We start from the raw sequence: 25,444 nt of genomic DNA, 5'->3' as shown, positions 1-25,444 counted from the left end.
ACGCTTGGCTTTTTGTTGATTTATGACTCTTAGAAGGTCATGGAATTTGACTTCTAATTAATTTTTATTACAATTCTACAGAAAGAAATTCAAACTGAACAGACACCATATCCCCCACGTTACCACTTTAACTGAACAGAACACTTGAGTGGTTGCAACTTGACTTCACTTACCTTCATTAAAGGTTTCCATACAGCATGATCCTGAAAACTTGTCCTGAGCTGCTGTACAGAACGGGACAAACTGTGCAAACATCTGTAACAGAAAAAGAAACCTTTGTTGTGAAAAAAGTATACGGACACACACAGTTATACAGATGCTTCTACACATATAAATACATTGCTAAATATATTGCTTCTGCACATCAGGATGCAGTCAGAATTTGGTGATTACTACCCTGTAGACAGCAAAAAGAAAATAGCATGCTAGTCCAGAATATTTTTCCCCTAATAAGTTTTCCAACGATAGAAAAGATTTCAGACTAACACTTTAGCTTTTGAAAAATTAGCAGAAGTTCTAGCAAATGCAGCATCAGACTTTGACAGCACAGAATTGTGTGAATCAGAAAAGCATCCTACCTGACTGCAGCTAATCGCACCTTGATACTAGATTCAGATAAGCCATTCACTATACGGTCCATCATGTTTTCAGTCTCAATGATCTGGAGGAAAAAAGAAAGTAATGTTAGATGAATAAAAGAGTATGAACATTTATGGGTTGTTGTTTTTTGTTTGTTTGCAATATTTAAAATATCACATACTAAAACCATAGCTTAAAACAGTAAGCCACTTTACAGTCCTTTGTTAGTGGAACAAAGTGTGCATCTGCATACAATTTAGTAGATGTCTATACTACTTGTTCCACTATTGCTTTCAAAATGACTTTATTAATCCTAAAAAAAAAAGATGCATTATTTTTAATGTAATATTAAAATAGAAGACAGCATGTGTGAATGCACATAATATATACAAACTACAGATGAGGGACATGCTTTGGAATGGTCTGGAAGGGATGGATGGTCATACATCCTCCATATTTAGACAGGGCCAGCATAAGCATTGAAAACTAGATCAGCTGTGTCCAATACACACCCATCATCTGTTAAAAACAATGCTTTGATACATAAAAGATGGGATCCTTGCTATTAACTAAAGAAGTTAATCCTGCAACAAAAGAAATCTCTGGGTTTGAGTTCTGGAGATCCTGAATCGTTCCCCACTGATAGATCTCCTGGCTTGTTATCTTTTAAATAACGTTTTTTCACCTTCTACCTGTCCATATCCTTCTTCCTTCTGTTTTTCCCCTTTAGCCAGCAAACACTGAGAAAATTCTCCTGCCTCTTGTACCTGCCATTTTGTTTGACATTGCAACAACACATCATTTCCAAAAAAAAAAAAAAAAAAAAAAAGCTACTTCTCATCATTCATTGTTTAACTTCCCTCCACTTTCTGCATGTTAATTGTTAACTAAATGAGTGCTCCTATCTTACAGTCTTTCCCGTGTTGTTTGAGTAGAGTTTGGTCTCCATCACACCAACTGCTTTATTTCAACAGCACAAAGGCCTTGGTCACTTCAGAATTATGGAAAAAAACGTGACTTTGTTTCACGATATGATTACACTTTCCAGAATTTATGTTTGTTTTTCAGAGCAAATCTTTGTTTTATAATAGGATCCATATCAGAGGTGTATTTTTTCCCCTCAAAACATAGGTTTTAGAAATGTTAAAATAGTCATATGCCACAACTGTATCCCCGCATAGCTTATGCAATTGGATTGATTAAATTTGTAGGTCCCTATTCTATTCTAAATAGCAAGGACCACAACATGTTGAAGAGTATTTTCAAAATCTAGTTCACCACTGTGAAGAGATTGCATAAACAAATTTCATTCTATTTTGTTACTGAAAGATATTAATTCTCTTCAAACCCCATGCCAGGTAATTGCAATGTAAAAGTTTGTATTCACATAACAGAAAGCAAGCCTTGGCATTTCAACTTCTACTCAGCCTCTTCTTGCAGATAGTTACCAATAGGACTAGAGGGAATCACCTCAAGTTGTACCAGGGGAGGTTCAAGTTGGAAATAAAGAGAAATTTCTTCTCAGGAAGAGCAATCAGGCATTATAACAGGCTGCCCAAGGAGGTGGTGGAGTCACTGACCCTGGGGGTGTTTAAGGAAAGGTTGGATGTGGTACTTAGGGATCTGGTTTACTGGGTAATATTGGTGCCAGGAGGATGGTTGGACCAGATGATCTTTGAGGTCTTTTCCAACCCTAACAATTCTATGATTCTAAAGTGAAGAAAAAAGGGTAGAAGGGGCAAAACATACATTCTTGCATGCTCCTTCAGCTGTCTTTGCCTGGATGCTAACATTTTCATGAACTCACCTTTTTCCGAATATCTTCATCATTTGCTCCAAGAGAAGCATACAGCTTGAAAGCAGCCTGGCGCAGTTCGTGGGCATGCTTCAAATCATGGTCAAGCTATTTAAACAAAGCACAGATGTCAAAAGTTAGACACTAAAAATTACAGGTGGTATTTCCTCATTTGTTGTAAAACTAGCATCTCGTTCTGGGGTTTTGTCTACCACATCAAGAGCAGCCAGAAACACAAAGGAAGTGACATTTCATTAGCTGACGTCCACGCTTAACAACTGAATGCAATAACTGAAGAGAACAGTTAATTTCTCTGCTGAGTTACAGATAAGTCAACTTAAACAATATCTGCTTACAACAATTTGAGGCCAAAACACTTCTACAAGGTTACTGCTCTACCCAGATGCTATTAAGGAGAAACCGAGTCTTATTTACCCAACAGAAACTAACAAGAAGAAACCAGAAGTGAGAAAAAAAAAACAAAAAACAAAAAAACACTTTGGAACCAAAGGAACTCAAGAGAACTGAAGAAAAAGCAAAAACTGAAGTCCATCTCTAAATTTTAGGACGTACAGCTTAAGGGAAATGTTGACTTCCAACTTCTTGTGTAAAGGCAACACAGGAGTGCAAACTGTCTAGGAGGTTTCTAAACTTCTTAACACAGGTGCTAGATGGGCAGGTTACAGCGATACACCACTGGATACACTGCTCACAAATCAGGAAAAAATGTTTGGGGGTATGATAATCAAATAGTAGCATTAGCTATAGGGATAATAGTGGTGGTGTTCAAGCTCCTGCTAGGTGTGAGAAAGGCAAGGAAAAGAGTACAAAGCCTTGACTTCAGGAGAGCACACCTGGATGAGCACATGAAGTACACCCTAGCTTGCCCAGCCAGGAGAAGAGAAGGCTGAGCGGAGACCTAAGAGCAGCCTTCCAACATCTAAAAGGAGATTACAAAGAACACAAAGCCAGATTCTTTATGGAGGTGTGCAGCAAAAGGAGAGAGACAATACTCAGACTGAAACAGATGATGTTCTTACTGGATGCAAGAAAAAAAAATCACTACGAAGTGAACTTTGGAACAGATTGTACAGAAAGGTTGCTTAATCTCCATTGATAACAATTTTTAAGAGCCAACTGGATAAAGCAGTAAGCAACCTCATCTGAACTCAGCATTGACCGTGCTTTGAACAGAAAATTAAGACTAAGACCTCTTAACATCCCTTCCAACCAGAGTTACTCTGATCCAGACAGTCCTCAAGAATCTGGACACCAAAGGGTTCCACATAACAATGCAAAACAAAGTCTACAAAAAATCCCATTAAAAAATCTAGGATTAAGCTGCAAAGCATTGAAACAACAACAACAACAACAAATTAAAATTAAGCTGTATGATTAATTCTCTCTGGTGCAGGTACATTAGAGCAGAATGTATTATGTCTGTTTTAAATATGTTAAGAATGATAAGTAATCTGTTCTGCACAGTCCTTACTCATCTAGTTTTTACTTTATAGTGTGGAACTCAAAGCTTTTTTTTTTTTTTTAATATAAAGAAATAAAACCCACAAAGTTAGCACGCTGGCTAACTTTTCATCCTACAGAAACCTGAAAAGTATGTCTACCTCTTGGGATCGTTTCAGAGAAAAACAAATGCTCTGTAATCCAGTTTTTGGGTACTTTCTAAAAAATCATACTCTGTGAAAGCAGAAGGGAATACACAATGGATATTGCCCTACAAAGAATATCAAGAACAATCTTTCTTCTGAGGTTGACCGGTCTACTACTACTTTGGAAAGTTTATGCAAAGCTGGAAAAAAAAATCCCAGATGAGAGTGTCTAAAATACCTATGAAAATAAGTCTCCAAGGTATATTTTTGGTCTCTGTTTATCCAACTCTTGCAAATGCAGATAATATATGCACATAATGTGAAATGCTATGACATCCACATGTTTTTCTGCTTAATAGAGCAGAACCATCTCTGAACTTGACATTTTTCACAAAGCTGACCTATGAATTGAAATCAGTTGTATCACATGAACTATCCCTTATGAAGCTGAAATGCTCTGGTTCCTGAAGGCAAGCCTGTTAAACTCTGCAAAGAACATTGCAGATGCCCCCATCTAGTACTTCATTCCTGTCTTCGGAAAACATCATGAAACTCATATGCTGAGGCTGTATTAAAATACCCAGAGCCCATCTCTTTGTGGTCCACAAAGAACAGCACCATCCTTCCTACAGGACGCAGGGTCTAAATATACACAAAGCTCTTAGTTTGGATATTTCAGGCTCCAGAAAAAGCAGCGAATGAGCAAAGATTTGGGGACTACATGCGTCAGGATCACGGCTGGACCTCTGGCCAGCTTTCCATTTAAGAACTCAGACACAAGGCTTAAGAAGAATGAAGAAACATCCCAAGCTCACTCATTACTGGTTTTGCCCATTTTCAAAGACTCGGAAGGGAAACATACCCTCTTGATATCAGTGATTGCACTCACTGAACTGGGATACTTGAAGTAATCAGCAAGCATGACAATGAGGTGGTCAGTAATGCTGGCAATTCTCTGTAGCTCCACATCTGTTTCAATCAAATAAGCCAGAGTTTCTGCTCCTTCTACTCGCTCCTCCAGCAGTCTCTCCTTGCTACACATTCGAACCAAACATGGCAGAGTCTGAAAAGTTTAAAACAAATAAAAAACAACAAAAAAAAAGAACCACCAATATTGTTTGGAACAGCTACGTTCATAAAGTAGCTCAGAAACTCAAATAGCTATCCCAGAGCAATTGTCATTAAGGTTCTTTAGACTGGTACCTTCAAAAAAAAATTTAGTGGTTTTAAAGACCACAGACAGAAATTGCTCAGACATTACTAAGTATACAGGAAGCTACTTTCAGCTAAATTCTCACGCAGTCAAAATAGTCTGCATAAATGTCATGTTTAGAAGTGATACTTAGTCATGTTTAGAACAGATGTCACTATCAACATTAGCTACACTGGAATGAATAGCATTTTGGATTTTCTTGCTTAAAAAGACCGGAGGGACGGGCCTTTGACTCCAACATATGGGTTTTCTTTCGTCTGTCATTACCTGGAATGCTAGATACCAAAACACCACCAACAAAAGCTGTAGATGTGCCAGACTCTACTGCTATGAACACTGAAATATATTTTCTTATTGCAGTATCTTACATATAAGCTACCCTTTCCCCAGCATTACCAAAACATAGGATTTAGGGACAGCACTTGACACACTGCTGACAGTTCTCTGGTCTAACACGTAACTTAGCAGAAGCCAAGGTTTGCACCAGATCACAGTCAGAAGCTGGTAACCTCTGATGGTGAGAAGTAGTCACTGCTTTAAGCAGCAGTACGCGGAGCTACCTGCAGTACCAGGGCCTTGCAGCACACGCCATGGTCATGCCTACCCTTATCAGTTGTCTGTTCCCATGAGGGGATCTAAAACCACAGAGCGGCCTTTGCAGCAAAGACAAAGAACTGTAAGAAGTTACTGGGTATCAGTTCTCACACCACCAAACACTGATGATAACTGTGTGGCTGGTTAGACCCTTCACTTGCTAGATTCGCTACAAGAACATGGGTCTTCTCAGTTTCACAACAGAGACGCTTATGGGGGGCGTGGGGAACAAGATCTTTCAGGCATTTAAACTGCATTTTCTTCAGTCTGAACTATGTGTTATTCTTTGGAAAAAAAAGGATGCTAAAAACATACTGAGAACTTGCAAGTAGCAGTCTGGTAGACAATTATAAAAGAAAGCAAACATACTTTCTTATTGAAGCATTACAGTAATACTTCGATGTAACATGCAGAAACAAGAAGTGGTAGTGTTACTATTTTCTAATCTCGGGCTGATAGACTTGCTCATCAACAGCTTTTTTTTTTTTTTCCTGACTAGCTACAGAAGTGTGACTTAAGAAATAGATGACATTTCTATAGTATTTAGTGAAGTTTCCTTTACTGAATTTCCTAATAAAGCTACATGCAGCATAAAAATCAAATCCACCATTTCAGCACTAGATTTTTCCTTTTCCTTTTTTTTTTTTTTTTTAAACAACAAATTCCCCTAGCCAAAGTAGGGAGCACTAACGTTCAGACAAACCTACAAAAACATTGTGAATCCTGAGAAATTATCTGCTTTTGACAGACTCCATTTATACGTTGTGAAAGCATCCTGACTATAGCCTTCTGAAATAAGCTACTGAAAGACCAGGCAGTGCCTTGTTTATAGACAGGGACCACTGTTTCCATTTCACTTGAGAACAGTCATTTAAATGATTACAAACCTCAAATTGCTGCGGGATAATCAACTTTGGGATAATTATTGCTGGATATGGACCCTTTGGTATGAATATTTAATTTAAAATGCTTAAAAGAGCCATGTTACTACAAAAGCTTAAAGGCACAAATGGGAAATTAGGTAACTGATTTTTATTTTATTTTATTTAAATAACATTTTTTTAAATAAAAATCAGGTAAACTTGCTGCTTTGAGATCTTCAGTATAACAGACTGTTACTTTTTATACTAGACAAATAAAAACACAGATAGACCCACATGAGAAAAGTGTTTTAGACAGAAAACTGTTTAATCAGCTCACCTTAAGAACAATGCAAGAATCATCTGTCCGTATTGCTCCAGCTCTGCACATGGAAGTAAGGCTGTAAGAACATAATAAAACATACGTTCACCTATCTTTGGTTTTTATGCACTTAAGATGTTGCAGAACTATCAGCTACACTAATGAAAGGTACTCCCCTCTGTTCTGTTCTACTGTTGATTTCAATGCATTTGTGCTTACTAGATTTGGGTACATGAGCAAATTACTACAGGCAGCAGACTTTTAAGTAGATTTACAGTACAGAACATCCTGCTGGAGCACTGACCAATACGTACACCACACCGGTCAAAAAAAAGGTCTAACCATCAAGTCTGACTGATGCATAAACCTCTTACGTCAACAAAACGAGATTAACAACCTTCACTAAGATAAAGCAGCAATATCCACAGAGCTGCACTGTGCTGCCCACAGCATGGGCAAGCAGTTGAAACAGTAAGGAAAGAGTCAATATAGGGTTGACAGTCTGACAGCTTGGTCAAAAACCACACACGCTTTGCATTAGCTTAGGAGATGTGGTACAGTTCTGATGCTTGTCCACAGGCACGTCTTAGTACACTGTTAGAATAAGCACATCCTTGCTGATGAAGAACCCGATTAAGTCTCTGACACTGAACCAAAACCACACTTGGTCTTTATTAGACAACATTAGTGGTAAAGTTAAGCAGTGGCAATGACAAGTCCAAGGTCTCAAACTCCAGTGTTGACAAACGGTGGCAAATGTATAAATTGCTTTGTTAATCTACCTGTCTCTGCACTGCAAAATACCAGAAAGCCAAGCAGTTCACTGACCAATACAGGTGGTTTATCACTTTTACCTGCTTGGAAACAAGGAAACAGAATAAAGCCGGAGGGTACCTGTTCTGTATTCAGTGCGGGAATGGTCAAGTAGCTTTTGTTTTAGCTTTTGAACTAAGCCATTGCAACTGACTAAATTTTAGCATGTTGCAATTGTGAGGTCAAAAAAATAATTGCAATTCAGTAAAAGTGACTTAAAACTCACATTTCAACTCTCAATTGAGCAGGTTAACATTGCACATAGGATCAATCATAACTGCTCAGCTAAGGAGCAGTAACATGCTAACACGTACCTTAATCATACCATGTTTCACTCCAGTCCTAAGTTCTTTCCAAGTGCCCAAATAGATTTATTTCACCTCTACGAAGGTAGCATCACTAAACCTGTTCCAAACACCTATCAATGGCAGGCGTTGCTATAATCCCATAATCAAAAATATATTTTTTATTATTTCTCAGAAGTGAAAAAATGATGATTGAAGTGAAATAATGACGACTGTTAGCACAGAGGTTATATTATAAACCTTACAGTCTGACCCTTGCAACTAACAGGAGGAAATACTCATTTTCATGCCTGGACAACCAGGAGAAAAGCATGAGTCTGACAGTTGCCATTTACTCTAGCTAGATCCTATGTTGGACAAAGAGGCTCAGCTTCAGACATGAAGTAGGTTAAAGTACTTTTACTTCAGGTAAGATGGGTTTGGCTTAGATGGAAGCAATTCCATTAATGTTAGTAGAAAAGGTTGCTGCTGCACTTTTAGGTGCTAATCGCTCCTCCAAGAGGCTTCCTACTCCTCCCTCTGTGCCAACACTGCTGCTCAAATGAAAGATCCTTACTTCATTTCAATCAAGAGATCTTATCTCAGGTCTTCCAGGTCTATTTCAATTGTTGAAAAGCAAAGGAACCTTCTTAAGGTATCCTTGCATACCAGGCTGGATTCAAACAGAAATTTAACAAAAAGCTTCATAAATTCACAAAAACAACTCTAATTCTGCACTCCAAGGCACTAATGAATCAGAGTGGAGCTCTACATTAGTTGACCAAGACTGGCATGGCAGAAGTGAAGTCTAATTTAGAAGCAGGAAAAAGAGGACCTGTGACAATTTCACCTACTCCTCTCCCTAGAAGAACAAAGAGGAAAGAGGAGATACTGACTTAGAGGGAATCAAGCAGGAGTGGACTTGCAGGAAAAACAAACAAAACAAAACAAAAAAACACAACAGTAGGTCTCTGTAAGGCCTCAGACTATTAAGAAACAGGCCTTGATGAAGGCCTTTCTTACCTAAGAAAGATGACTGCCCAGAGACTAATTAGAAACCTAGTCTGAAACACAAAATGTTGGATTGTTTTATTTTCTTGCAATTCCCTATTGTGCTTTTCACTGTGCCCTTTTCTTCTGTGCCTTCAAAAGTCTATCTGAGCCAAAGTACTACAAAGCAACAGATGAGATCCTCCACCCAGCTCCTTCCAATCTGAAGCAGGTCAGTAAAGAACACCAGTACACCTCAGAGCATTCATCCCACAACAAGGAGACAATCCAAACCCAGAACACATTTTAAAAACATTTTTAATCCCAGCCTGCCTTTGTAATTAATCAACAGCTACATATCTTGAACTAAGTTAAATATATATTTATATATTTATCACACTTAAAATTAAAATTTTAATCCTCATTCTCTGTGTCTTCTCTGAATAGTCAAAGAAAAAAAGAAATCAACTGTGAAAGACCTCTACAAGACAGGTAATTTACCTTGCCTTCTTTGCTACTTTAACAAAACCAGTAAAAACAGACTGCATAGACCAACTGTGGTTGGAAGGTAGTGTGGGAGGTCTCCAGTCCAACCTCCCAAAAAGAGGGGGATTACCCCTCTAAAATAACGCTACCCTCCCCAGTTCTTTATAACTGCTTTCATGAATGGGTTAAGTCGTCATAGCATGGCAACATGAACAAAAGAGACCATCCTACCTACCCCACTTATTCCTCACCCTGAAACTAAAACCTTTGCACTAACACAAATGTCAGTGAAATTGTTTGGTGCATTTAATCAGAACTCATTGACCCAGTTCAAAAATAAGCCATGAAAATCCAAAATGAAAGTTGTAAATGCAGAGAAATAGAAGAGATAAAATCAAACAGTACATCAGTAGCCAAACTCTTGACTTACGATTGATTTTAGTACTTTATAACGACAGTTAATTTTCTCTCTTTAATCACCTGAGTCATTTATTCCATCGTCAACAACATAACAGATGGGTAAGGGTCTTAAGCAGAGTCAATTCTCAGCTTATGAAGTGAGCAACCCTACTGTTACTCACACAGGAGTGAGTAACAGTGCCTACACCAAAAGGGAAAGTTTGATTTGAACTGTAAAATTAATAATGTTAATTCTGCTGTATGAACACATGAAGCTTAAAAAATAACTATTTTAATTAAAACACCAGGGAAGTATTATAATCTGTATTATACTCTGTAAGGACACACAATTGACCATGGCCTATTTAAAGTAAAACTTAACATAAGCAAATTCCATGCAAACCCATGCATGAAAGCAAATCCATGTATGAATACACATTCCTGGTAAAACTGCTGCCCACCAATGGTTTTGTTGTCGTTGTTTTTTCTTGTTTACATACAAAAAAAGTGGAAGTTATGCTGTAAGCTTACTAGGTGAGAACAATTTCTTTGAGGGTTTAGGTAATGTAAATAATATCTGTGATTATTGCTACCTTAAGTTTTAGTTCACATATAACTTAGCAAGAAGGAAAAAAGCAACAGTTAAAAAGTATTAAACTGCACACTATTTCATTTTAATTCCTGATGAAAATTACCATTTGGCTGATGTCAGCTGCATTTCAATAGGCTTGTCCCTTTGTAACATCTTCACAAAAATCTGCGGTAACAATTCTCCATCAACCGACACTGCAAGAGATGAAAGAACTCAAAACAACTCTAATTCAACCAGTCAATAAAATAAGTGTCAAACAAGCAATCATTGCATTATACTTACCATTTACGAGCGTCATTGATACTTGTGGGTTTTCAAAGGCTAGAACTGAGAAGCATTTCAAGGCTTGCATTCGAACCTGTGTAAAAACATAATACGAAACAAATGTAAACACTAACTTAACAGCAAAATTGGACTACACTGTTGTATAGGCTTACAGAAATAACTCTGTCTTACCAATAAGACTTTTTGATGATAGATAAAAGGCAGATGGAAACATCTAACTCGCAGTTTGACTACTGTGATCTCCCTGCTGGAATTATCCTTTCTAGATTGGATGTTGTGAACTATTTACGAAAAAGAGGCAAGCCAGGACTGGCAGGTGGGAACCAGCCATTCAGAAACGGTAGTTTCATTTGTGGTTACTCAAACATGCAAACAACAACAAAAGAATGGAGGTATCAGAACGATACTACTAAAGTCTTTTGAGGATTCATAAGTGCCCAAGAGAATCTAAACCACGTGCCACTGGGATGCATATTTCAGAAGTAACTAAAGGTGATTTTAATAAAAACATCTAAAGAGAACCATCTAGTAGAACTGATTCTAAACTAATCTTAAAACAAATATATACTGTAAGTTGTGGTGCTATCACACAACTTCAGTTATCACCTGTACACAAACGATTTGCAATTTGGAAGGGACCTCCGGATGTCATCTGGTTCAACTCACTGATGGAGCAGGGCCACCTAGAGCTGGTTGTGCAGGACAATGTCCAGATGGCTATTTCTAAGAAGGGAGACCCCACAACCTCTCTGGGAAACCTAAACTCCAAAACCATCTAACCATCAAACCTCATGGTTACCTAGTCAAGCGAGGCTATGAAGCCCTTAAAACCTCTTTTTTGACACGGGGAAGACCATTCATTATCATCTTCCCAGATAAAGAATCTAATTTAGTTCAGATATTTGTCTTTGACTTCACTGTCTACAGTTCCACACAGGTAAGCTGTGTCCACGTCTTTCCATGTTCCTGTTACCACATGCTTAGTATGACAATACAGCAAATGGAAGAAAATTTTGACCTAAAAAACCCTGTCATTATAGAAGATTTTGCAATCACTGCAAGTTCAATTTAGGTCCATCCTATCCTCCTCAAAAAAAAAGTCCTAGAAACATGGAAATCCACAGGTAGACAACAGCAGCCCAGACAATAAAACTTCTGTGCACTTATTTTATAATATCTCATTACAGACACTGTAATATCTCTTCTCATCAGTAGCAGTAAAGCCTTAATAAGGAAAAAATGGATAGCAGAAATGGATATCTGGCTTCAGAACAAAAGCCTCATTTGACAACATTTCTTCTCAGATGATCTAATGAATACTGTGCATGCTTCAAAGCAGCAGGAAACAGAGATTGTATATCAAAAAGCACTGAAAAGAGTCAAGGCCACAGCTGAAGTGTTGTATTCAAGCCAGAAGAAACAGCAGGGCAGGGGGGCTGGGAGGTGGGAGAAGGCATTATAGATGTTCTAATCAGAACCACTGAAGTCTACCTGGAAGTTAATCATTTTATGTGACGTTGCTCTTTTAATAAAAGATTTTAAAATTACTACAATAACTACTCTCTTTTCTAGTACTTAATGGCAATTAGTTTGGTAGTTACATGAGAAACACAATGCAAGGATGTAGAAAAACATGCAAATATGCTCTTGAAAAGATTTTCTGTATTGCACTGTAAAAGCTGTAGTCCCTTTGTGTTGGGCACCTCACTGGTGAAGATGCACACTCGTAATGATACAACAAATGGAATCACGTCATCAACTGCAGAAGGGAAAATCACAACACCAAAGAAAAATAACAGGCTATTCTCCTGGCAGACCTACACAAACTCTTTTCATGGGAACCGAAACCCCATTCTGGAGGGTTTCTGACGTTTATTGGTATGGTCCTATCAACTAAATCACTTGAGATACCTTACAGGCCTCTACTCTACTGCAAGCTTTTTAAATGCCGTTGTTTCCTGTCATGCTCTTATTTATTTGGCTTTATATTAAGAAACTGGGTAGATAAGTATGAGAATGACATAGCTTGTATTCCACAAAAATGCATCAATTACACGAGAAGGCCAAGAATTTGCATTTACTGAGAACGCTAAGAAAGCAGCTGAGATAACAATTAGGCTGTTAACCTTGGGAGTATTAACAGAGGGAAGTGTATGAAAATCACCAAGAAGTGGTTCAGTACGTACACCTAGAATTTAAAAGTTTGACCAAACTAGCAAGGAATAAACAATCCTACATCTTCCAGTCTGGTAGGACTAAATACGTATTCTATCTAATGCAATGTTACATATATCTTGGTGAAAAAGTGACTTGAAAATTTTGCCAAGCTCCTATTTCTTTATTTTAAAAAAGCTGATTGAAAAAAATTAGGGAAGGTTCAAACAGATGCATGGCTTGGAAAATTCACCTTACAACACAGGCTGAAAAAAAATAGGCTGATGGAAGAATGAACAAAATGTTCCCTAATCACGGTGAAAACTTCTTAATACAGAAAGACAGAAAATAGAAATCTGTCAGTCTCACTAACAAAACATTAAAGACAGCATACTTCCAACTGGATTTATAAAAATAAACAAAATCCAACAAAAACAAAAACCACCACATAAGATAATTAGGCCCTGGAACAAAGCACCAAGTTTCCCTTTACATGAAATTCTTATATGAAGCCTTGCTTTCCTGCTGAAAGATACTTCAGTTACTGAGAATGTTCTGTATTACATTGCAGACTGAAATAAGACAAGAACAATTATGTCCTCTAGTCTTCATCAAGCAGTGAACAGCCTTTTTTCAACAAAATAAAAATGGCACAAAAACATTAGATATTTTGTATTAGATATTGCAATAAAAATAACTCAGTATAAACATGGATACTTTCATGTGTTTCTAACTTTTAGAATGATGATATTCGTACATCTGGGGAGGGGGGAATAAGCTGCTACCTTCATAAGAAAGTCCATAACAGTTTGACTGTTTAGAGATCACAGGATTGGCTTCTGACAGATTTCAAAATTATTTGCATACCAGATATCTGCTAGCTCTCCAAAAAACAAAACAAAACAAAACACGAAGTTACACTGAAAAGCTTTGGAAAGCACTTCACACACTCCAACATTTTAAGTAATTTACAGCAGACTGCTACAGCTATGCTTCGGATTTGAAATTTTGGCCTCAGACTGAAAACAGCCAGTTGACCCTCCTTGCCACAATATGTGTACACTATGATGCTTCTTCCCAGCAGTGGTATGTTGAGATAGCCAAGGATGGACTTCCCAAAAACATAACAGAGGATGGAGCTGAGGCATGTGAGCAGAAAACACTGGTAGCTGGTGGCCTTCACAGATTCCATGTTCATATTTTCTCAAGGATGACTTCTGTTTAGGACAGCTCATCTTTTGCTTTTCTTCTCATTCTTTTTTTTAAATAATTTAACATTCAGCGTATTAGACCATTTTTATTGGTTTGCCAAGTGACTGGCCTCTGTCAGATCAACAAATGTCAGGTCTGTTTTAATAAACGATATTCTAACTCAACAGAGCATTCCAAAATAATAGGTCTCATTTTGATAGAAATCCATATGGCAGGTAAAAACAATTTTTATTCTAGAAATGAACATTACACATATTTACAGTTTTAGTTCATACACGTACTTTTTTTTTTTTTTAAATCAACATCACTGGCATCACAGCATATACAAGACACCGAATAATTTTCATGTCTTACTTTGTAGGAGGTGGAGACTAACAGATGTGCGATATTCTGAACTGCTCCATGGTTAAACAAGATTGTCTGGTGATCTGGACCCTACAAAGGAAAACATAAAAATGCAATTATATATATATATCGTTAAAGAACACGCATAAGGTTTCCACTAGCTCAACTTTTTTAAAGTATTTAAAGGTAGATTAACTAGCACGTACTTCGAGATCAGTTGGCATACCAACTTTTTATTTCTTAAATAAAGAAGTCCATCTCCAATTTATAGCATTTGTCCTTTTCTGGTAATAATTTTCACTTTTCACTTCAATTGGAAACTATTATTTTTCATAAATAAAGAAACATGGATAGACTACTTATGTTTCTATTCCTCATATTGGAAACAATGGAAAGCTCCCGATTTTCTCCACAAATCATTTAAAATATCTCCAGTCACTAACTGTTTTTGTGTGTAATATTAAACATTTTCAGCAATTCTAACTTCAGAAGAAATAGAATTAGTTCTAAAACTGTTTCCAGACAGAATGTGACAGTGCTTTGAGAACAGATTCACATTTTCCTCCTACAGATTTTAATTTCAAACATATTTAGCCATAAATCTAAACAGCCATCACCCATTTATTGGCTCAAGACTTAAGTCAACAATGGCTGATAGATCAATATTTTTCCAAGATTTAAAAAGCATTTGGAATTAAACACAAGTACTGAATTCTGCAGTAGGAAGGTCTCAAATTCTGTAGCATGACAAGGCTCAATGAGGTCAGAAAAAAAAAAACACAAAACACCAGTGGGGCCCACAGCTCTCAGCGTCTCTTGGGAGATTTGGTCTGTGACTTACAAACACTTCTTTAGAAGTAGATTCATGACTCCAGTCATTTTTGCATTAAACATCGGCCATGCGCAATTTGAATTCTGCTTTTGTAATGTCACAGCATTAATCATACCTTGATACATTTTCTCGACTAATCTGCAAGTGAAGAAAGCATCTTCACTCCTTAATTTTATATTCAAACCCAGCTGAGTTCATGGGCATATCTACACACCCCAGTACGCATAAGTGTCGCTTTATTTTCAGATCTGAGATACAGCTGAAATCAGATTCCTCTTATGTTCAAAGGAACCATTTTCAAACATCCCTTACCTCTAAGGAAAAAAAAGTATGAAAGTTACTTTTAGATGCAACATATCTGGTGCTTTAAGAGATGCTTCAGCTGCTACTGCCACCAAGAGCTTTCTACCAAAAAAATGCAATTAAAATAGCATGGTTGAAGTAGGAAAACAACTTACATTGGCACACAGAAGTGGCTGAGGCAATGATTTAAAGCCGCAGCTATGCCAGTGTTGAAGCTGAAGAACAGATATTAAAAGATGTGAAAAATATGAATGAACTTAAACTTTAAAAAAATCATATTGACCTAGATTGTTCTAGTAATTCATGGGTATTACTGATTTTTCAAAGAGATTAAAAGTAAACCCTGCGCAAACAGGACGGGTGCAAGTACAGAGGTAACACTTGGGTGTATTCATAGCTGCATAACTTGCTGGACTTGAATATATCCAATCTGTACACGCTGTGTTTGCACGCACCAATCCTGCTTGCTCAATGCACAATCAGGTTGAGTACCAACTCATAAATAGAGACCGCTTCAAACATACATGTGAAATCTTGCTATCACAATGCATCATTATTTTCTATTTCCAATATCTCCGACAGCAGTCTAATAGCAAGGCCTTTTGGCTCTGTTTCTCTCTGGGCATCCTAACAGAGTTCCAGGAGCCAGTTCTATTTCAGGGATCATTTTCTCCAAATATAATCAAGAGATGTAATATTCCAGAGAGAAGTCACATTTCTTGTATAATTTTCCATCCTAAATGCTGATTTTTCAAGAAAGCCGAAGGATAGAACAGCGTAACAATTCATTCCATAACAGAAGTTTAGAAGCAGATACCTAAATGTAAATGTACCAAGGTTCAGGGATCCAGCACCAGGCCTAGGATCACATAAGAAAATATTCTCAGAATGGGCTTGCGAGGAAGCTGCCCTGATTACAGGCTTTATCCTGGATCTTTCCCAGACACGAGATTTTAATTTCCAGCTGGCAGTGAATGTATTACTTACGCAGAGATGTCACCGCGTTCAGATATAATTTCCAGCACTATCTTTTCAAATCATTCATCCAACCGTTTGTTTCCAAATGCGTACCTTATCTTTCCAACTTGACCATTAAAATAGTAAAGTTTACCTACTCACGTCACTTTCTCTGGAAACTAATCAACTGTGATAGAGAATCTTAGAAAGTACTTTTTGACTTGCATTTTAACAAGCCTTGCACATCAACCTGATTTCAGTTCACTTGGTTTTGCTGGTATGTTGATAGAGTCCTAACTACGTATGCTAAAAACTGCATCCACTCCCCTGTAAACCAACACTTTCCTTTGCTTAGAATGGCTCTTTTCCAGAGTCAGCATTTTCCACCACTCAATTTTAACTCTAAAAATGCAGTGACAAGCAGTAAAAGCATGAAGTACAAGCAGACAACAACAGCAATACGCTAGGAACCTGAATTAAGGATTTCCTAGCTAAGGAGAACAGGTCTGAGCTTTTCCAGTGAAATCCGAGCAGGCATGAAACAAGGAACCTGAGAAACCCGACCAAACAGGACTCTGGCCAGGAAGAGAGAAAACGGAGCACAAATCTAAGCAGAGAAGAGTATGAAGAAACAAGGGGGGCAGAAGTTGAGATATGTCACCATTTGTTTAATGCATAAATCTATTAATGTGAAGTGAAAAAAAATAAGACATCAATACTTATAGTAGTAACATTTCTTCAGGGAAAAAAATAGAAAGGTTCTCTCAATCATGGCTTTTTAGGGGGAGTCTTCATTAAAAGTGTTCTGAATACTGAAACTTTCAGAAGTATTTAGCATTTTTTAGTGATAAGAATGAATTTTTCACACAAAGCAGAAAATCCCTTGCTTCACTCTACTAGATGCACTTTATTAAGTCTGAGAATACCGAATTGATGTTTTGTCTTAGTTACCAGATCTGAAATCCAAGAACTAATCAAAATAAGAAAGAAGGGGACAGTTTACAGCTACACTCAAGACATGCATTTGCCAGAACAAGGGAGAAATGAGTTCTTGATCAATTTAACATTTCTAATGATCTGTTTACTCAACCACAAATGTTTTTCTTTTTCTACATAGCTAAATATTTATTCTGTAAACACAATTACATGTCCTGCTATTCATAGCCATTACTCTGCTTTTCCTGTGCATTCATGTTTCTGTCTGTTCACAATATCAGCCTTTTTCTTCCAAAAACTCGGATTTCTGAAAACATTCACTGCGAGTTTTGTTTGAGAGAGGCTTTGGGAGTGGAGTAGGTGTTGGAAAACAGTACAGCGGGTTCATACGACCTTTCTTATTCTCTTACAGCGTGACTGGGCTTACATTTTGTTAACCATATATCTGAGATGTAAGTCAGCAGGAGTCAGCGGAGCTACAAGGAAGCAACTCATTTGGAAAATGATGACTCTGTTTTCAGATTGGGTTAGCTACCTGAAGTTACGCAGCAGTTTTCACACAGCCAGCATGGTTTGTATTGCCACCGAGCTATGACTGGACAAGCGTTCTGTACCTCCGTATATAATCAGCCCTGTGTTATTTTTCTTGTGTGCCAAGAAGGCCCAACTTTTCAACAGTTCAAGTAACTCAGCCTATTACAGAGATGCTCAAGGGCCATTTAAACGTGAGGTGCCCGTGTTTGTCATTGGACAGGCATGACTTATTTGTGTCTTGACCTGACAGTACCTAGGAACAATCAGACAAAACAGCTCACATTGCAATTTTCCCACTGCCTGCTCCAAACCCTTACAGCACCTCTCTTCACCCCCAGATAAGGGGAAGCTGGATGAACTACTAATTCCTACTCAAATTAGTATTCCCCCTCAATAAGAAGACTGAAGGATGACTTGGATGTTCCAGCTGCTCTAATTTTCAACTTAAAAGCAGCTCCAGCAGAAGCAGACATTTTCATTCAAATTCTATTAGGTTTTTTATTCTTTACAATAATGTTTTTGGCACTAAGACTTTCCAAATTAAAAAAATATATAAAAAATAACAGGCAGAAAAAGGAGAGCCACTGGTGCATTTTTCTTCTTAAAATACCAAATTCCTTTCCCAACATTAACTACAGATTTGAACTTCTACAGTCCAGTGCAGGATTTTATCTTACTATGCTTGCTTTAACAATTCTATAAATATTAGCAGCTGAGTTCAATTTTTAAATCACTCTACAGTCTTCAGTCCTCAGTTTCATTTAACAGAAGAAATGAAATTGGATAAACATACATTCAAAACAAAGAAACAATTCAGTTTCTGAAGACTCATTTTCAAGCAGTAAGATAGACTTTTGGAGGTAAATACTTATAAATTCATAAATTTTGGAATACTTTCATTTTTCAGTCTAGCAGATAAATATAGTCTATGATCTTTTAGTTATAAACTGTTTCTAAATGGGAAAGATGCTATACAATTCTGATTTTCTGCACTGAATTGAAACTGTTACTGCATAACCTGCACGTATAGTAACTACCAAAAGAAACAATAATAATATAATAATATAGTGGTGTGGGAAAACTGGGGCTATAGTGCAGAAAATCAGGATGTCTCAAGACTACAAGGCAGCCTGAGAACAAAACTCTGTTTGGGGTGGGGTTGTTGCTGTTTTTAAATTAGAAGTTTTCCCAGATTAGGAGAATTGCATTATGTAACAGGAATGAACATGTATCTGGATAAACCTGAAACTGGTACAGCTCAGCTGTGAAGAGTATGGTTCCTCCTCTCAGCTTACACCACCTCTTAGAAACTGCTCTGGGTTTAAAACAGATGGTTTGAAAGCAGATGCAAGCCCTCTGCAAAGAGACGCTCATACTTTTTTGAAACTTCCAGAGGAAAAAAATGAAGTCTTCCTACATTTATACTGAGAATAGTGAGAGTTGGTATTTGCCTAGACTGATGATTTTGTTTAGTAGCCATATATATATATATACACACACACACACAAAGAGACACCCCAAAAATTACTTATTTGCATGTTTTGTTTTACTGTAGAGAAACATCTACCAACCCCAATAAACGTGACAACAAATCCAGAGCAATGGCAGTTTGGTCATTACTGTCCTTAGGTTCCTGCCACAAAAGGCATTATCATCTCATACAGCTTCTTATATGCCAGAAACACAAGAAGACTCAGAGAACATGTATTCTCTTTCTTACTTTGCAGCAATGTGAGAAGATCTGACATATGTATTCCTGTGTATATCGAGACCTACTGAGCAGTGCCATGAGGTGGGAGATAACTGTAGCATCCTGGAAACAAGCCAGAAAAGAAAAAAGTATTAAGACCATTTCAGCATTGTTTGTTAACAGTTTGTTACTTAAAGGAGTACTAATACCATATTCTACACATTTCCTAATTCCACATTCTTCGTTTCCCAATATAAATTGTTCCAGAATGAAACACCGGAGTTCTCAATTCCATCAGGTCAAGACACAAGACAAGACCATTAAAGTAGTCCATGAGATACCTTAAGACACAAGTGACTGTTCTAAGAGGCACTCTCACAGCGGGGAGGACAGGGGAACGACACAGGAGTCAGTGCCAGGTATGAAAGCTCTTGCTTTCGTGTCCAAGACCTTCACTTCATGGGAAAACAAAACCAAAAAAGAACTCCAAGCAAATCACAGCAAAAGAAAATCATTACACATGGAACTTCCCTTCTGAAAACACAGCCAGTTACTTCTTGAGCCTTATGGCAAGGTACAAAATGACACCGTTTCAAAGCCATCAGTTACTTTTACCAGTAGCTCTCAGTCAGAGGGGATAACATTAACAGGAACACTGACCATTTTAGTTTGGAAAGGTGAAAAACTAAATTACTGCCATGAGATGAAAGGTACCAAACAGAGGAGATGAAAGAACTCAAGGATTCTTCCTGTCCAGAGAACTTATAGCATAAGTTGACTGTACAGAAGTAAACCAGACTCTGTTTTACCTGCAGGAGAATGACTAAGGAATTGCAACTCTCTTACCAGGGAAGAAGTGGATTAGAAGTAGAGCAAAATCTTCATGCTCATTAGCTACTTTTACGATAATGAAAGTAACAGTAGCCCAATAGCTATAATGACTATAGCTTCAGTGACACACAGTGATTTCTGAAATTTTATTTCTCAATTATTTGGGAAGTTTCTAGTAATACTTTTTATATGAGCAAAATAAACATGCATTAAGTCTCTCCTATTGTATTTGTATCCATATTTGAGATTAAACAAAGCTTTTCAATATTTATTTTTAAGATCTATATGTTTAAATATTGTGGATTTAGCAGACTTTAGAAAATTTTGCTGCCAACAATCCAGACTTGTTCATCTCAACAGAAAACAGATAGACAGACCCAAGAAATGCACAGAGAACAAAAGTAACTTCTGTTTCAATTGTTTGTTTCTTAATCACTGGAAGGGATTGACATGGTACAGACTTATTTGCCTTTTCAGTGTCTTCTAGGAAAAGTTACTTACTAGGAACTGGAGTTCTTCCAGATACACCAGCTGTACATCCATGCTCACTGCAAGCTTATGTGCATTGGAAAAGCAAAGGACAAACTATTCTAAGCAGTATTCTTAGAGTCTAGTTTAGAGTAGCTCCACCTGATCTTCTGCCTTTACATATGGCATATAAACAAACACCCTGACTGATTCTCAACTGCAGCGTCCACGGGCTTGCAAGGAGTTGGTTTGGTTGTAGGACAACAGTGGATATTAAACCCCCAAGTATATTTTATTAGCGCTGGTGGTCATAATCATCACAAAGTGTCTTCTTGATTCTCCCTCACAAAGTCAGTCTGCAGTGGTGGGTAAACTAAACAGGTACTGGGTTTTGGGCATATGAAAACCAGAACAGCAAATTTCAACAAGAAACCAAACGCAGCTAATAAACCAACCTTGCTCATAAGAAAAACACATTAAAATCTTCACAAGTCTTAACAGGTCTCAGAAACTTCTATGTGTCTCCTTCCTTAAGTTAAAGCAAAACAGACTGATGACATCCCCAGGATTCCTCTGTGGTGTAACACATTTGACCCATTAAAACAGATTCTTGTCTTTATCTGTTAATTTTAGGAAGCTCCCAACTCCGTAAGCTTTAACACACTAGAACAGCATTATAATGAAAAGGATAGAATAATCTGCTTACAACTTACAGCGTATAGTAGATCCTCTGGAGTTACAGGACTAATGAAAATGGTACGGAGACATCGTAGGCAAGCTTCAATAAACTTCAAATCTGGCGACAGTAATCCTATACATATAAGCAAAAACTAATATTCAGTTTCATTTTCTTGGCTTATTTAAGTACTTTAGAAACATTTACTTACATAGATTATAGTGAGTGAAAAGTACCTTGCAATAAGGCTGGAATAATATGGCAGTCTAGTAGGGATTTGACATTATTCTCTGTACCCATTGCAAGGCTTCCCAGGACCACTGCACATTCTGTTCTCAGTTCTGTGCTGGAGGTTTCTTGCTGAAGCAAATACAGCAACCTGGAAACAGAACTACTTTTAGAAGAAAATTCAAATAGAAGAGTACTTGTCAGTCAAGTAAAAAAAGTAATCTGAATCCTGCTACGTAAAGAAGATAAAATCCTTAATACAAGGATGAAATCCAAACAAAAGAGTATGCTGAACATTTTTGTCGTAAGAGTATTTTTACACTGTATGTTCCTACAAAGGTTTTACTTTCAGTTATGCTAGAAAGATACCACACTGCTTTTTCTAAAAATATAATGCCACTGTACTGAGATCCATGAGGATGTCTTTCAGGTTACCAGGAAGATCCCAAATTTGAATTAAAGGAAATGAGTCTGTAGTTTGATGTCAGTGGGAGAGGGAACCTCACACATCACCCCTTACACCTAGAGAAATAATTACTGCTGTTGTGATGCATGTTATCTTTGGCAGCAACTTCTTCTGGATCACAGTTGCAAAATAATTCCATCATCGAGCATCAACATTGGTGCTGGGAGTTTGAACACTGAGAAATTAGCCTATATGAACATAAAGCAAGCCCACAAAAGTTTTATATGCAGAACAGTAGCTGAGTAGTACGTAAACATGATCACTTCAGCACTAAAAAAAAACAAAAACACCTTGCTAGATGTGCATCTTTGGGTTTCAATCACTATGGATAATTTATACAGTGTCAAGATACCTAGGAGATCTTACATATTTTAGATTATATTGGTGGCACCCGAATCACAGCAGAGGTCTCCAAACACTTTCAGTATAAATCTGAGTCTCACGAAGAGCCCAGAGAGTAACCAGATTCCTACCTCGTACCAGCACAAAAGATAATCACTTTAAGATCAGCATCATTTATAAGATCCATTTAACTAAGGGTTCCCTCATTACAAGTCTCAGCAGAACTGTAACAGGTAAGATGACTCGGACATTGAGATACAATCCTCTGTATATGCAAGATACACAGTCACTTTTCTAGATTTATTGTGCAAAGATAGGAATAGTCTCAATGTAGTAATGCACTGCTCTGTTTAGTTTGAAAGGGTCTTTTCTAAAACCAGGCAATACACCAAAGCCTCCTCCCAGAGCACAAAGGCACCAGTCAAAATCCATCCCATTGCGGAAGGGTTAAGAACTAGATGAACAGACCCCTGAACAAAATCCTCCCAAAGCTGACTGCCTAAAAAAGGCAAGTGAAAAAATAACCAGAAATACAGTAGCTAAATGCAATTTAGGAACACAGGACTGGAAAGGGCCCATTAGGGAAGTGCCATCAGCCCCACACAAACAGGTACACAGAAGGGTACCTTAAACACCCACTGCACATGCTTCCCACTTACATAAAGCAGAACTGCTTCTTAGAATCCCCTAGGTTCAAAACCTAAAATAAGAGGCCAACAGACAAAACTACATCACGTTAGAGGAATAGTAAAAAAAAAAAAAAAAAAAAAAAAAAAAGACAGGAGTTGCCATAAGCAGATCAGAAGATGAGTAAGTTCTTTGCAGTAACCTATACAGCAGTTTTAACACCCAAGACTTGCTTTTATTTGACCATTTCTGGCTTACACACACACTTAGCAAACATGTTGCAGTGCAGTTTTCAAAATATTCTACCAGCAACTACACTGCTAGAAACAGTTACACATCTTGCATGATGCGTAGCACTTTATGACAAGTTTGGCTATCTTTTTTCTTGTTATTATTTAAATAGCAAGCTGAAAGATTTGACTTCAAATAGTCGGGGCATTTAGAAAATATGCTTACAACAACCTACCCGGACCAGCCAGGAACAGAAATCAGCAAGGACACATGCATAGTCTTGCATCTCAGCACAGGGAGTAGAGAGTAAAAAGAAAAGCCTGCTAACACTCAGCTTCAGGTATAAGTAGTTTATTGCATATATATGTAATAATTATTTTAAATGATTTAGTATCTAAGAAATACCTTAAGTCTTCCTACAATAAATTCCTACTGCTGTCACTACACTCTCTCAACCTGCTCCTTCAAATGCAGGAACGTCACAACTCTCACGGACTGAAGGTGTAAGACGTAGCCAGGCTCACATAGAGCCCATGCTGCAGTATGATGCATTTATGATGCAGGAGCACAAAACTGACTCAGTTTAATTCAGCATGTATGGAATAAAAATGTTGCCGTCAAGCAAATGAAACAACTTCCAAAATGGGACTAAAGGCTCCATCCTCCCTAAATCCACAACTATACCCCAAGACAAATGTGCCTGCAGCATGCTGTAAAGTAGGTTGTTTTTTATAGACTGAAATGGGAAATAAGGGAAATATTTGTCAGAATGCTGGGGCAAAGCCAACTGCCAACAGCATCCCTCCCCTGCCCCTGCAGAGGAAAGCCTACATACTACTAGAAACCACTATTAAAACTTGGAGACACGTTGAGTTTCTGTTTGGAATCATCTGAAGCACTTTTCCTACATGGAAAAAAAAATAAAAACATTAAACCTAACCTTAATTAAGGAGTTTAAGACAAGAAAGAAGCCAGTCTTTTCACTGGTTATTTTCTAACATAAGCAGCCACTCAGCAAGACACTGAGTTGTCTGGGGAATACAGGGAGACTCCTCTGATGTACATTGGGAAGTACGCAGCCGCCTGCTAATTGGATAACATCAGTATCTGACACTTTTTTTTTTCCTGAGTGTGTGTGTGTGTGTATGAAAAAAGCTTTCAATAACCTAGACCTCAGTTGAGAAATGCAGAAGTATTTCCTTCCATTTTCAGTAATAATGTCCTGAAAAAAAATGTGGAGATGCATCTTCTCTGTACATATCACACCAATAACTGTCTTGGATTAATAATTATTAATAATTACTGATAATCAATCTGTTCCTTGTACAAAGAAATGATCAGTCAGACCCTAAAACATTCAATTCTATTTTTCTTAAAGGAAATTTTACAAAATCCAAAAGCAGGCTTAATGCTGAAGGCTGTTCCCTTACGAAGAACATAATTGCGGTTTTCTTTCCCATTTAACACTCCACTCTCGGAGCAGATGTGTGAAAATGAAACACGCTGACTATAATCTATGGTCTCTGTGTTTAAAATAGAAATACTTAACTCAGCTTTATAATTAGTGAGATGAAAATTTAAGTTCAGATTTGTACATACAATAAGTTTTTGAAATATTAATAATATCCTTTCCTATATCTTTAAAATATGCCTGGGTTTCAATTTAGGGTTTCCACAGAAGTAGACATCCATATTATAACATTTTCTGTTGCTTTCCTTTAAAGAGAGAACTGACACCAAGTAACATGGAAAATTAACAAGTTAAATGTCAAACTGAAGAATTATTAAAGAAT

At 37.4% G+C, this 25,444-nt stretch overlaps 1 protein-coding gene across 4 annotated transcripts in view; it reads right to left on the bottom strand.

Annotated features, from left to right (window-relative positions):
- Window positions 1–25,444, bottom strand: part of ARMC8 (armadillo repeat containing 8) — a 62,313-nt gene that overhangs the window by 12,236 nt on the left and 24,633 nt on the right. For 3 of the 4 annotated variants that reach the window (XM_035334765.1, XM_035334763.1, XM_035334766.1), the window contains 12 exons: window positions 21,994–22,136; window positions 21,795–21,892; window positions 19,813–19,905; window positions 15,821–15,880; window positions 14,540–14,620; window positions 10,817–10,892; window positions 10,638–10,728; window positions 6,989–7,049; window positions 4,844–5,044; window positions 2,387–2,482; window positions 579–661; window positions 174–255 (listed from right to left, as the gene is read on the bottom strand). In XM_035334765.1, coding sequence (XP_035190656.1) covers window positions 174–255; window positions 579–661; window positions 2,387–2,482; window positions 4,844–5,044; window positions 6,989–7,049; window positions 10,638–10,728; window positions 10,817–10,892; window positions 14,540–14,620; window positions 15,821–15,880; window positions 19,813–19,905; window positions 21,795–21,892; window positions 21,994–22,136 — 1,165 coding nt within the window. The remainder of the gene's footprint in view (window positions 1–173; window positions 256–578; window positions 662–2,386; window positions 2,483–4,843; window positions 5,045–6,988; window positions 7,050–10,637; window positions 10,729–10,816; window positions 10,893–14,539; window positions 14,621–15,820; window positions 15,881–19,812; window positions 19,906–21,794; window positions 21,893–21,993; window positions 22,137–25,444) is intronic. The other variant, XM_035334764.1, reaches the window with a different exon arrangement.

The sequence above is a fragment of the Oxyura jamaicensis genome, chromosome 9 (genome assembly GCF_011077185.1).
Source record: "Oxyura jamaicensis isolate SHBP4307 breed ruddy duck chromosome 9, BPBGC_Ojam_1.0, whole genome shotgun sequence".
NCBI classification, from domain to species: Eukaryota; Metazoa; Chordata; class Aves; order Anseriformes; family Anatidae; genus Oxyura; species Oxyura jamaicensis.
The sequence above is the reverse complement of the archived record's forward strand: the minus strand, read 5'-3'. Positions and strand labels throughout refer to the sequence as shown.